The following is a 12,850-nucleotide window of genomic DNA, read 5'->3' on the forward strand; positions in this document are numbered from 1 at the left end:
TTTGTTTGTTGAAATTTTCAACTGGGTTCTAATTCATTCGAAAGAAAGTAGATTATTTGGACTATGTATAAGAAGAAAGACGTGGACCAACGCTGATATACCTATGTATACCAAATTATCAAGTTTTTAACATTGCGCATTGCCGTGGTCTTCCGAAGTGATATCACTGGGGTTCTTTGTATGTATCATGCACAATTGCACGCAGCATTTGCAGGCATTGCAACTGCCAACTGCAGCTGGTCGGATAACAACTGTTATGTGTTGGTTGATAAGGATAACCACGAACCAATAGTGGACTGTAATGAAGGTTGAGTCACCAACTGCACGTGACTGCATCGTTTCCTTCGTTCAAGACTATTATCAATATAGTTTTACCTGGTCATTCAAAGTAGCAACCACGAGGATCACTGCACATGACTGCATCGTGTCTTTTTAAGCCTACCATAAACATTGTTATACCGCCCTTCAAACCATGAGGATCACTGCATGTGACTGCATCGTGTCTTTTTAAGCCTACCATCAACATGGTTACACCGTCCTTCAAAGTAGCAACCATGAGGATTACTGCACATGACTGAATCGTGCCCTTTTAAGCCTACCATCAACATTGTTACACTGTCCTTCAAAGTAGCAACCATGGGGATCACTGCACGTGACTGCAGCGTGTCTTTTTAAGCCTGCCATCAACATTTTTATAACGTCCTTCAAATTATAAAACCATGAGGATCACTGCACGTGACTACATCGTGTCTTTGTAAGCCTACCATCAACATTGTTATAACTTCCTTCAAAGTATCAAACCATGAGGATCACTGCACGTGACTGCATCGTGTCTTTGTAAGCCTACCATCAACATTGTTATAACGTCCTTCAAAGTATCATACCATGAGGATCACTGCACGTGACTGCATCGTGTCTTTGTAAGCCTACCATCAACATTGTTATAACTTCCTTCAAAGTATCAAACCATGAGGATCACTGCACGTGACTGCATCGTGTCTTTGTAAGCCTACCATCAACATTGTTATAACGTCCTTCAAAGTATCATACCATGAGGATCACTGCACGTGACTGAATCGTGTCTTTTTAAGCCTACCATCAACATTGTTATAACTTCCTTCAAAGTATCAAACCATGAGGATCACTGCACGTGACTGCATCGTGTCTTTGTAAGCCTACCATCAACATTGTTATAACTTCCTTCAAAGTATCAAACCATGAGGATCACTACACGTGACTGCATCGTGTCTTTGTAAGCCTACCATCAACATTGTTATACCGTCCTTCAAAGTATTAAACCATGAGGATCACTGCACATGACTGCATCGTGTCTTTGTAAGCCTACCATCAACATTGTTATAACGTCCTTCAAAGTATCATACCATGAGGATCACTGCACGTGACTGCATCGTGTCTTTGTAAGCCTACCATCAACATTGTTATAACTTCCTTCAAAGTATCGAACCATGAGGATCACTGCACGTGACTGCATCGTGTCTTTGTAAGCCTACCATCAACATTGTTATACCGTCCTTCAAAGTATTAAACCATGAGGATCACTGCACGTGACTGCGTCGTGTCTTTTTAAGCCTACCATCAACATATTTATACCGTCCTTCAAAGTATCAAACCATGAGGTTCACTGGATGTGACTTCATCGTTTCCTTCTTTCAAGCCTTCCATCAACTTTGTCACACTGTCCTTCAAGGTAAGATTTAGGATACTTTAATTTTTACCTGCTTCATAAATTCATTCCATAAACATTACTGGCATTGGTACTCCAGTACTTTTAGAAGTAAACCGTTTACATTTACACTAGGGGTGCAGGTATATTTACACTTTAATGTCCACATTATTTTTATCGACCATTTTTAAAAACATATATTTGAATCTCACTTTTGTTTTCGGTAATAAATTAACGCAAATCTTGGGTGTTTGATGTTGTCGATGACAATGCATTCTAACGTTTGGTGGAAATCACGTACATCATGCGCGAGTATATGCATTTCTCTGAAATCGGATAACATTACAGCAGTTTATACACACAATAAATATCGGTCCTATCCGTTCGGCATTTGGTGATGTTGGTATAGTTGTCGACTCCAGTTTCTGGGTAGGAAGGTTCAATACTAAGTCAAACCAATATTTTTAAGTCTTAAGAGATTTTAAAATAGATGTATCATAGTAAAAAAAGCTTTGTTTTGTGCGGCTACAAACGTCAAGCGTTAAAAAGTTACCTCTTTATCTGTCCATTATACCGCTACAAAAGCAAGAGTCTTTTTAAAATGATTTACAAATACTCCATTAGAATAAATTTGAATTGATAATTTTAAACTTGAAATGGTTCATAAAATAATCAATCATTCAAAAAATTGATATATTATTGATATTGATATTGGGCGTCGTTTTAACCTAGTTGCGTAATTACTGATTTCCATTACCAAACTATGATCACGATACCATCGCGTGATGAGTCACACGAGTCAGGTAAATTAAAAAATTGTTATTGGGTGTCGTTTTAACCTAGTTGCGTAATTACTGATTTCCATTACCAAATTATGATCTCGATACCATCGCTTGATGAGTCACACGAGTCAGGTAAATTAAAAAATTGATATATTATTGATATTGGTCGTCGTTTTAACCTAGTTGCGTGATTACTGATTTCCATTACTAAACTATGATCACGATACCATCGCTTGATGAGTCACACAAGTCAGGTAAATTAAAAAATTGATATATTATTGATATTGGTCGTCGTTTTAACCTAGTTGCGTGATTACTGATTTCAATTACCAAACTATGATCACGATACCATCGCGTGATGAGTCACACGAGTCAGGTAAGACTTTGCGTGTGACTCAATAGAGTAACGACCATCTCTTCACTCGCGTATAAATAACACTTAAATACAAAGACGCGTTATGTTCATACTAATAGAAAAAAAATAAGCACGTTCCATTTTCTAGATTCAAAGCGAATAACGAAATGCATAATAAACGAATAACCAATAACGACGTTACGTTTAAATAGATGAAATAGCTACATATTCCTGCGTAGCATGGAACGGAACGCATTAGAAAAGGATAGTCATTAAAAAAATATGTGTGTCCGGGTGAAACAGCTATATTATAGCGACGTGTTTATTGCATCTGGTGACAGCTTGTCTGACCAACGAACTTATGTGCTATACTAAAAGCAGTAAATCTCAAGTATGTCCACTGGACCCAGTGAAACCACGCGCGTTGTCTCAGTAACATATCTTCTCTTTTAATTCATCCAAGATATTATATGCCAATGGAAACCAGTTGTTCGTTTTTAATTTGCAATCATTAATCCAACCATTCTGGAGCCGAACGAGTTTGGACAACATCTGTTCACTTTTACCGCCGGACCACCTGTCCCGATCTTGTTGATATACTGTGTGATTTTAAGCACAGATCAGATCCGTATCGCCTACGTGAAGATACTTACTTGTATTTGAAATATCGTTCGTTTGATTTTATCTATTTGGAGTAATGTACTGTTATTATTACAGCATACTTGATTACAATATGTAAATTTTGATTTTGAACTGACTTTGTCCTCGATTGTTTTACGGCCTGGGTATCTATTCTCGAATCCAGGCCGCTCGCAATCGCCGTCGAAAGTACATACATTGGTCGACATTCTTATTCTTGAGTGTCGTCGACGATACATACATACTGCCAAACTTCAAGAGTAATTCCACTCGATTAGTGGGTCGAACCACTCGTTGTTCGAGTGGAATGACTTCGTCGAGATTCGAAGTGAGATCAGTAATTATTAATTAATTCTTCGGTGTATTCAACCTAAAAGAACCTCCTTGACCGGAAGAACTTCGTGGCATAGTAGTGAAGTTTTAATTGTAGGCCCAGAGTCGTGTGTTCAACTCCTGTTTTTTTTAACATGCAGAATTAAAAATGTTACAACACTTTGTATCAATGTAATAACTATGAGAAACAACTATTTCAATCACCGTTTTAACAGTCATTTCGTACAAAATAAGGATAATACAATTCACGCCATGTTTTGACATAATAATATGAAAATATGTATTTATTATTCCGGTTAAAAACGGGATTGCAGGCGTTACGAATGAATAAACAGGTTTCCTGATAAACTTTTACTAAATTACGAATACATTATCATGATGTCGGAACACGTGTTCACGAAAAAAGAATATTTTTGCATTACTACGAAATTTCTTTGTATCATCATAATATATTATCAAGGTATTTTTGTTGTTTGTTTTTGGGGTGTTATGCCGTGTTGCGCTAACTCCTTCTTTAGCCGACGTTTCGGACAGCGTTGCAGTGTCCATCATCAGGGCAGATCCGGTAGATCCGAAGATGTGTCCGAAACGTCGGCTAAAGAAGGAGTTAGCGCAACACGGCATAACACCCCAAAAACAAACAACAAAAATGCTTTTGGCCGTGAGAATCTAAAAACTTACCTATTATCAAGGTAATTCGATAAAACATTTTTAAATTTAAAATATCGTGAGGGCAACAATTATTAAACCCAAACTAAAAGCCAAGTCAACAATCAATTTTAATATGAATGAAATCACTACATTTATTAAAATGCACTATTTTCCATTTCCGCTGACTTTAACGACCGTTTCTCGTTGTTATTAAACTGATACGAAGTGTTTTTAAATAATTTGTACGTATTAACCGTGTCAAGTGTGATATTTTCCGAGACCTTTTTTTAATGTGAAATCAAACAAGAATAATGTGAATCCTAACTTTCTGGAGCCAGTGAGACTATGACATCCCTAATTGGGGTATGTAGTGAGGCTGAAGGAAGTGGGGGAAAGGAAGGTGTACCTGGCTATTCAGATCTGGTCACCAAAGGCATTTCAAGCAACGTTTCAATTCTGAATGGTGGTCTTACAACATGGCGATACTGAGAGTATCAATGTGCCGCAAGTTATTACTATGTATTATTTTAAAATAATAATTTATGAAATAACACATTATTCAAATAAAATTTACCCTCGACCACGAATACCTGTATAGCAATGTGTGTACATCACAACCTTCCTCTCCCCTTTCTCTTCCTCATTTCCACTTAATTGAACCTCATCATTGGGCAAATCATAATCCCACTGGTTCCGAGAAATTGGATTACAGTGCGGTATAAATTATAAAAGTAATGAACATCATTAATCGAATTCGATTGGGACGTTGTTGGATGACAGCCAACCTTACCATAATCCGAATTTATGACTCTCCGAAGTTTGAATATCGTGTAGAGGAGGATGACTCCAGCCATATTATACACATTTCTGTACAGTGTACTCTGTCCAATCAACAAGTGTTCTCCTATCTACTCCCATGATTTATCTCATATTAGTTTCATCCCATGCACGTTCTTGTGTCATCTTTAAATAGTCCACTTTTAAAATGTGATTAATTGTATTTATGATCATTTTAACAGTTTCATAAATCATTTCCTCTGATAAGTGTGCAAAATATCGACACATAAAAAACATTAATCATTTTTTGATGACGCGGAGCTTTAATGCTGCTCGACAAAATGACTATTTTCTGTCAATATGACCGCAACAACATCATAAAAAAGTAATATCAAAAAACATAATAGCCCTGACATCATCTAATGTTTCGACAACAAATCAGTGAGACCAAACTCCAAGTCATCACAGTAATTTGAAACCCTCAATTAAACCATTCTCTCGTGGGTTTGATATCTCATAGATAGATGATAAACAATCGTAAAATAAACACGGGCTAACTTAGGGACCTTGGAGTAACCTTTGGTCTAGCAATGTCACAGGTAGAAACCATATCTGATTGTGCTAATCATTTTTTATTTCCGTTTCGATGCGCTAATTCGAATGATGCACGCTGCGTGTTGCCTGGTGATAAAATAATCACATTAGCTTCACGTCTATCAATATCACTACTGGTCTGACAATTATTTATCTTAATTATGGGTACCATTAAATATGACAATAAAGGCATCATTATGAAGTAACAAATCATACAATAATACGATATGTCGGTATTTTACAACGTGATGAAGATAGGTAAAATATCAAAGTAGAAAGACGAGAACAAAATTATGCGAAATTTAGATCATGAGATTGGCCGAACTGTTCAATATCTTTACTGATGTTAATCTTACGCGTTTCGTAGTTATAACCAGTGGCGGCCAGCTAATATGTGCTCCCGAGCGCCGAACAACCAACAAGATTTCCGACATGACTAATCACAATACGAAACTCGGTTCGGTTATAATATCTCATTCAAAAGGTACCTACTTATTAAGCGCGCTTAACTTGCAGACCGACTTTGACTTGTGCCTATGTTCGTAGCAGTTCGTTTTCGATTGCGATCCAAAATTTAACTGCTTTGTCGCATATTCTGTGGAACAGTCGAAAGCGTGGGTACATACCAGTTCATACTATTCTTTGCAAATAATACCATATCATGGACGGCGTTCGGGGTTTTACCACCACATCAGAAGGAACGGTTTATTCAGTAGAAAGTTAAACTAAAACGCGTATGTTTAATGTTATTGTCGATATCGTGGTTTCAATTTACCATCTGCTATTTTCAGCGAATTTTTCGCTTCTTGGATACAAGCATTTAAGATAAAATTTGTCATTAAGAGATGAGTGATGGTCAGATTACTTATTATCAGTTTAGTCAGTACTCGCCGTTGCCGGGCACGGTCTGTTGATTTAAAAAATGTTCTTACTCTGCGAAAGTTTTTAAGTTTAATTGCAGGTTATATCGATCTTGTATATCAATTATTAATAATGCTACGACCCTCGGTTGAGGCGCAGTAAATAAAAACTTAACTCTGTACGGCGAGCGGTTGTCGAGAAGTTCTCTTCGTGGTTGATATATAATTTAGAGATCTGGACACTGAGGATGTGTATGTAAGATCTGCAGGTGTGAGTGTGTAAGTATCTTGGAGTGATACAAGTTCCAGTGTGTAAGTATCTTGAGGTGAATATATGGATTCCACACAATAACAACTTTATAGATTTAGTTGAATTACTTTATTTAGATAGAAGTACACTTATTTACTTAATTAAATGATAAGTACATTAATTAAATGACAATGACAATAATGCGTAGAGGTGCAGCGTGTAAGCAGCACAAGTGATGTTAATTGTGAACGTAGGGGAACAGCTTGTTCCTGTTTATATAGTATTCCAAGTCTCTGGGACCGTGAGAGCTTTGTGGATTTTAATCCCTAAGATGCAAAAAAGGGTCATGTGACTAATTTGAATATTGCATCATTGATTGGTTTCCCAAAATAATAGGGTTCCTTTTAAAAGTGCCGAAGAAATGAATGTTTGCCATTATAGCTTACTTTTGGGGCACCGGCTAGGATTAACAGTAATATTAAGATGTAGAAAGAAATAAAGGTTGACTTTAATTACCTAGATTTATAGCATAGGCTGGGATTATAACATATCTCCCCCCTTAAAATGAAAGCAACGGTTTTTTAAGTTTAGTTGCTGTAATTATACTTCAAATTATTTTCACTTGAAGATAGTTCTTGAAGAGGTACATCTTCGTTTTCCAGATTTGTTAAATTTCTGAATGTCATACTTGGTTGGATCCTTGTAGTGGATCGTCTAGGATTGTTACATTGATTATATATCCTGACACAACATTTATTATCGTCGTCATTATTTAAAAAGTAAGAATTAATTATTCTAAAGAATTTACAACATTTCAAAAGTTTGTAAACAATAAAAATAGTTAGCATAGCAGATAACGTATAGATAACAATTTGAAATTTTGTTGAATGTTTAATAATGAGTGGCTTTGAATTATATGATTTAGAGATCGTCATTGAATTGGTCGATTTTATGAGATGCCAAATTAATGTCATCGTGTTGCAAGTTAATTAAATTTATCGGTTCAAGTTCATTTAAAGTTTCATTATATTTTTTTCATATTACAGCAATTGTCATCGACAATGTTTAAAGTTGGAATAGGGTTAACATATTCTGTGATGAGATTACTTTTTGCAATTAATTGTGTGAGACCTGCATAGGCTCTGCAACTTGAATTTAAAGTTAATATTCCAGTATGTAATAGTTTGATATCAAAAATATTATTTCTATCTTTACAGTCGATAGTTATTTTAGAAGGATGAGAATAAGTAAAAATCCATTTATTATTTTTTATAGGCTGCCATAAGATTATGTTGCCTTTGATGATCCTACTAAAACATTCATTAGGTATTTCATTAATATAAGCAGACAATAAAATTGTCTCGCATATTGGATCGGAGAGAGTGGATAACACATCTAGATCCTTACATACAAAATTTTCATTGGTAATAGTTTTACAATTATTCTTAAAATTATCAAGGTACACATAAAAAGATTTGTCCTTTGTGATTGCTAAATATTTATGGTTAGGAATAATTAAGGAGAAGGTATTAGGGATATCAATATTTGGAACAGGTAGAGGAACTACATGAAATAGGTTGTATTCCTGCGAAGTTACTAAAGGTATTTTTGTTATGAAGATGAGTTTATCATCAATATAATAGGCAATTAAATCTGATATATCGATTAAAGAATGAATATTTTCGAGTTTTAAACTTAAGGGGAATTCTTTTCCGCTTGGTAAATGTTTAATATTAGAGTTTAGTTCGAAGTAAAGTTGTTGAGGAGTAATTATGTCTGGATGTAAAATTCCTTGTTTAGAAAATAAAATAGCATTGATTAAGGAATCAATTTGTTCATAAAAGTATTCGGTTGTTTCGAATAAAGAGCTTGTTTGCGAGATAAGTATATTTTTAATTTCTTGCATATTCATTTTATCGTGGTCTTCCTTAAAATAGTTATTTTCTTTTTATAATATTTTTATTCATAGTATATTCGTCATAGTTAAGTTTAGTAAGGGTAGAATTGAAATTTATGAGAGTCGATTTAGTGACTTGTAATTGTTCTTTCATCAGATTATAAATATGTTTGTCATCTGACATGACGCGTTCAATCGCATCGTCATAATATTGCGCATCTTCGGAGTCGAGGGTTCCGAAAACAGCTTTAAATATTTTTCCCACACCATCGATTAAACCGCGTTTTGTGCGTTGGTTGGAAACGAGGTGTGTAATTGATTCATATTTAGTTTTACATTTTTTAATAGTATTAAAAACAGGTTTTAAAAGATCTTTGCAATTGTCGTTAGGTACGTATGATAAATATTTGGAACATGTGCTTTTAGTTAAAGCATAATTATCTTCTAAAATTCGTATTTGTCTAGGGAAGGTACTAATATTTAAGTAGGTAATAACTTTCCAATCATCATTATAAACTTTTAATTTTCCAATTTGATCGAAGAAGAGTCCATTTCCAGTGGTTATTGGTTGGACGTCTTGGGAAAGAATTAAAATAGTCTTGAAGGACCTGGAACAGGAGAGAAAGCGCGATATGGCTTAATTCTGTTAACATGGAATCTTTTTAATGAATTATTTTCCATTCTTATGGTAACATTATGATTATTATGAACCTGTACAATCTTGTACGGTCCTTTCCAATTAGGAATAAGTTTCTTGCTTAAATTTAGGTTTATTAGTATTTTTTATTAATATTAAGTCGTTAATTTTATAAATATTATTCGATACATTTCTATCGTAATATTTTTTGGATGTCTCTTTGGCATGTCCGATTCTTTCACGGGCAAGTGATCTGGTAATGGCGAATTTATACTTTAATTGGTTAAGATAACTCTCGTAAGTTGGGTTTGAATCTGGGTTTTCTAAAGAGCTTGGTAAAATAGGTTTATGTCCAAAGACAAGTTCGTAAGGAGTGAATTTAGTTGTACAGTGAGTACTTGTATTATATGAAAACATAGCTAGAGGGATATAGTCGTCCCAATTTGTTTGGTCGCTATCTATATAATGAGTAAGATAATCCTTTAAAGTAGAATGAGAGCGTTCTAGTGCTCCATTTGTTTGTGGGTGATAAACGGTAGTTTTCAAATGTTTTATTTTAAATAGGTTGGTAAGATGTTTCATTAAATTACTTGTAAATTGAACACCTTGATATGTGAGGATTGACTTAGGTATTCCATAGTGAGAAAAGAATTTAACGAGGCAATCAGCTACAGTTTCTGTTTCTGTAGAGTTAACTGCATAAGCTTGAGAAAACTTTGTAAGATCGTCTTGAAATGTGACGATGTATTTATTATTATTGACAGTTTCATTAAGTGGTCCGACTATGTCGACCGCAATTCTTTCAAAAGCTTCCGTGGAAGTGGTAGTGATTTCCATTGGAGCTTTATATGCTCTTCTGTCAGTTTTATTTTTCTGACAGTGGATACAATTTTTCACATAATTTTCTATATCATCTTTCATTTTTTCCCATCGGTATCTTTCTTTGATCCGACTGTAGGTTCTGAAGAAACCTGGATGTCCGGCCATAGGGCTATCGTGACATTCTTTTAATATTACGGGAATTTGCGAAGTTGAAGGGTTAATGATTTTATTGTGATTAATATTGATTTTAATCTTTAAGTTCCTAAAAAGATATTGAATAATTTCCTTTATTTTTATAAAAGGAATGGAATCAAATGAGTTTTGGAAGTTCGGTAACGTAATTTCAGTCACACGTTTTTCAATAAGTTTAGATCTTAAATTTTTAAGTGTTAGGAAAATATCTTTAGGAGTTGCTTTGTCGAAGTAATGAGTTTTGGTAAAGCAATGAAAGTAAGTTTTCTTATTATTTGTTGATTTTGATTCATGAATACCATATAAATTTTTTGGTATTTCTAAAAGTTCGTCAGTGTCTGAACAATTGGATAATATTTCAGCACAGAAAGGGTTTTGATCATCTAGATCTATAGAAGTTGGGTATGCCATATATTTTGACATATTATTTATAAAGAATGAATCATGTTCATTAAAACTAAAAATAGTTGGTTCATTTTTATTAGAATAAAATTTCACGTAATTTTCGTAAGTATCATTATTTATATTATTTCCTAAAGGTATTGGTGACAGAGTATCATCTATTTCTAAATTATTTGTAGGTAAATTATTAAGATAAGTTTCTAAATCATCGACATTTATTTCGTCGAGACATGGTTCGTTTAAAAGATCAATAATATCTTGAGAAGGTGAATTTTCATCTTCTGTTACAATGTTTATTGGAATACGAGACAAACAATCGGCATTAGAATTTATTCTGCCTGGTTTGTATTCTATTTCGTATTCGTATTCTTCGAGTTTTAATCGCCAACGTAACAATTTGCTACTGGGATTGGTAACATTCATTAACCATTTTAATGGTCTATGATCAGTGTAAATTTTAAATTTTCTTCCGAAAAGGTAAGGACGGAAATGTCCTACAGCCCAAACAATGGCTAAAAGTTCTTTTTCAGAGGTACTATAATTACCTTCTGCTTTATTTAAAGTTCTGGACGCATAAGATATTGGTAAATCTTCTCCAACTTTTCCTTGGCTCAAAATTGCACCTATTGCATAATTTGAGGCGTCAGTAGTTAAAACGAAATCTCTAGTGAAATCTGGATATCGTAAAATAGGATAAGAAGTTAATTTTTCTTTCAATGTATCGAAAGCATTTTGCTGTTCGTTTTTCCAGTCAAATTTAATATCTTTCTTTAGAAGACAAGTTAAGGGTTTCGTAATTTTACTGAAGTTTTCAATAAATCTTCGGTAATAACCAGCTAGACCTAAGAATGATTTAATTTCTTTAGGATTCCTGGGAATAGGAAATTCAGAGACTGCCTTGATTTTATCGGGGTTAGGAGTAACACCGTCGTTTGAAATTAAATGACCTAAATAAGTTACTTCTTTTCGCATGAAATGACACTTATCTGGTTGAATCTTCAGATTATTATCGGCAAGTCTTTGAAATATAGCTGTGAGTTTTTTAGAGTGATCTTCTATAGAATTTGCGTAAATGACAATGTCATCTAAATAGACGAAACAATATAATCCTTGTAAGCCGATTAATGCGTTATTCATTAACCGTTGAAACGTTGCTGGAGCAGTCTTAAGACCGAAAGGCATACGTGTATATTCAAAATGTCCATTGGGAGTAGAAAAAGCAGTTTTTGGAATATCATCTTCGTGCATAGGAATTTGATGAAATCCGCTAACAAGATCTAGTGTTGTGAAGTATCTACAATGACCTAATTGATCTAAGATATCTACAATGTGAGGTAATGGAAAGGCGTCTCCGACAGACACGTCGTTGAGTTTCCTATAGTCTACGACTATTCTCCATTTAGGTTTTCCTGAGGAGTCATTTTTCTTTGGTACAACCCATATAGGAGCTGACCATGGTGAAACACTAGGTTGAATAATACCATCTTCTAACATTTTATCTATTTGTTTATTTACTTCTTCTTTATGTACTTCAGGGTATCTATAATTTTTCGTATGTATTGGACTTTGAGTATTTGTTATAATTCGATGTTTAATAGCATCGGTTGCTGTAAGTTTGTCGCCTTCGAGATAAAATATAGAATTATAATTGTCGCAAATATCTAATAAGGAATTAATTTCTTCCGAATTTAAATGATCTGTACAAATTTGATCACGAATTAATTTTTTACGTTTTTTACCATCATCATTAGAATGTTGATTAAAATGGTAAACATTTTCTGGGATAGGTTTTAAGTAAATTTTCATGATATTAATGTCAACATATTCGTCTGTTGAATTCAAAATAGTACAATACGATTTATTATTCGCATCTACTTTAGTTATAGCATTTGCTAAATATACACCTTCAATAGGTATTTTTACGTCGATAATCCCTTCTTTAATTTCAGGGTTTAAAATATCGATTTTAATAAGA

At 34.1% G+C, this 12,850-nt stretch overlaps 2 protein-coding genes across 2 annotated transcripts in view; one reads left to right on the forward strand and one right to left on the reverse strand.

Moving 5' to 3' along the window:
- The window catches only part of Pfrx (6-phosphofructo-2-kinase/fructose-2,6-biphosphatase), a 141,301-nt gene that overhangs the window by 12,296 nt on the left and 116,155 nt on the right, over positions 1 to 12,850 (forward strand). The window lies entirely within an intron of this gene.
- LOC149420180 (uncharacterized) lies at positions 1,961 to 9,006 on the reverse strand. Its single transcript, XM_089636288.1, has 3 exons — positions 8,884 to 9,006; positions 8,057 to 8,852; positions 1,961 to 2,010 (listed from the first exon to the last, which is right to left on the reverse strand). The coding sequence occupies exons 1-3, from the start codon at positions 9,004 to 9,006 to the stop codon at positions 1,961 to 1,963; spliced, it is 969 nt and encodes a 322-aa protein (XP_089492414.1).

The sequence above is a fragment of the Hesperophylax consimilis genome, chromosome 10 (genome assembly GCF_061612785.1).
Source record: "Hesperophylax consimilis isolate HC1 chromosome 10, BYU_Hcon_1.0, whole genome shotgun sequence".
NCBI classification, from domain to species: Eukaryota; Metazoa; Arthropoda; class Insecta; order Trichoptera; family Limnephilidae; genus Hesperophylax; species Hesperophylax consimilis.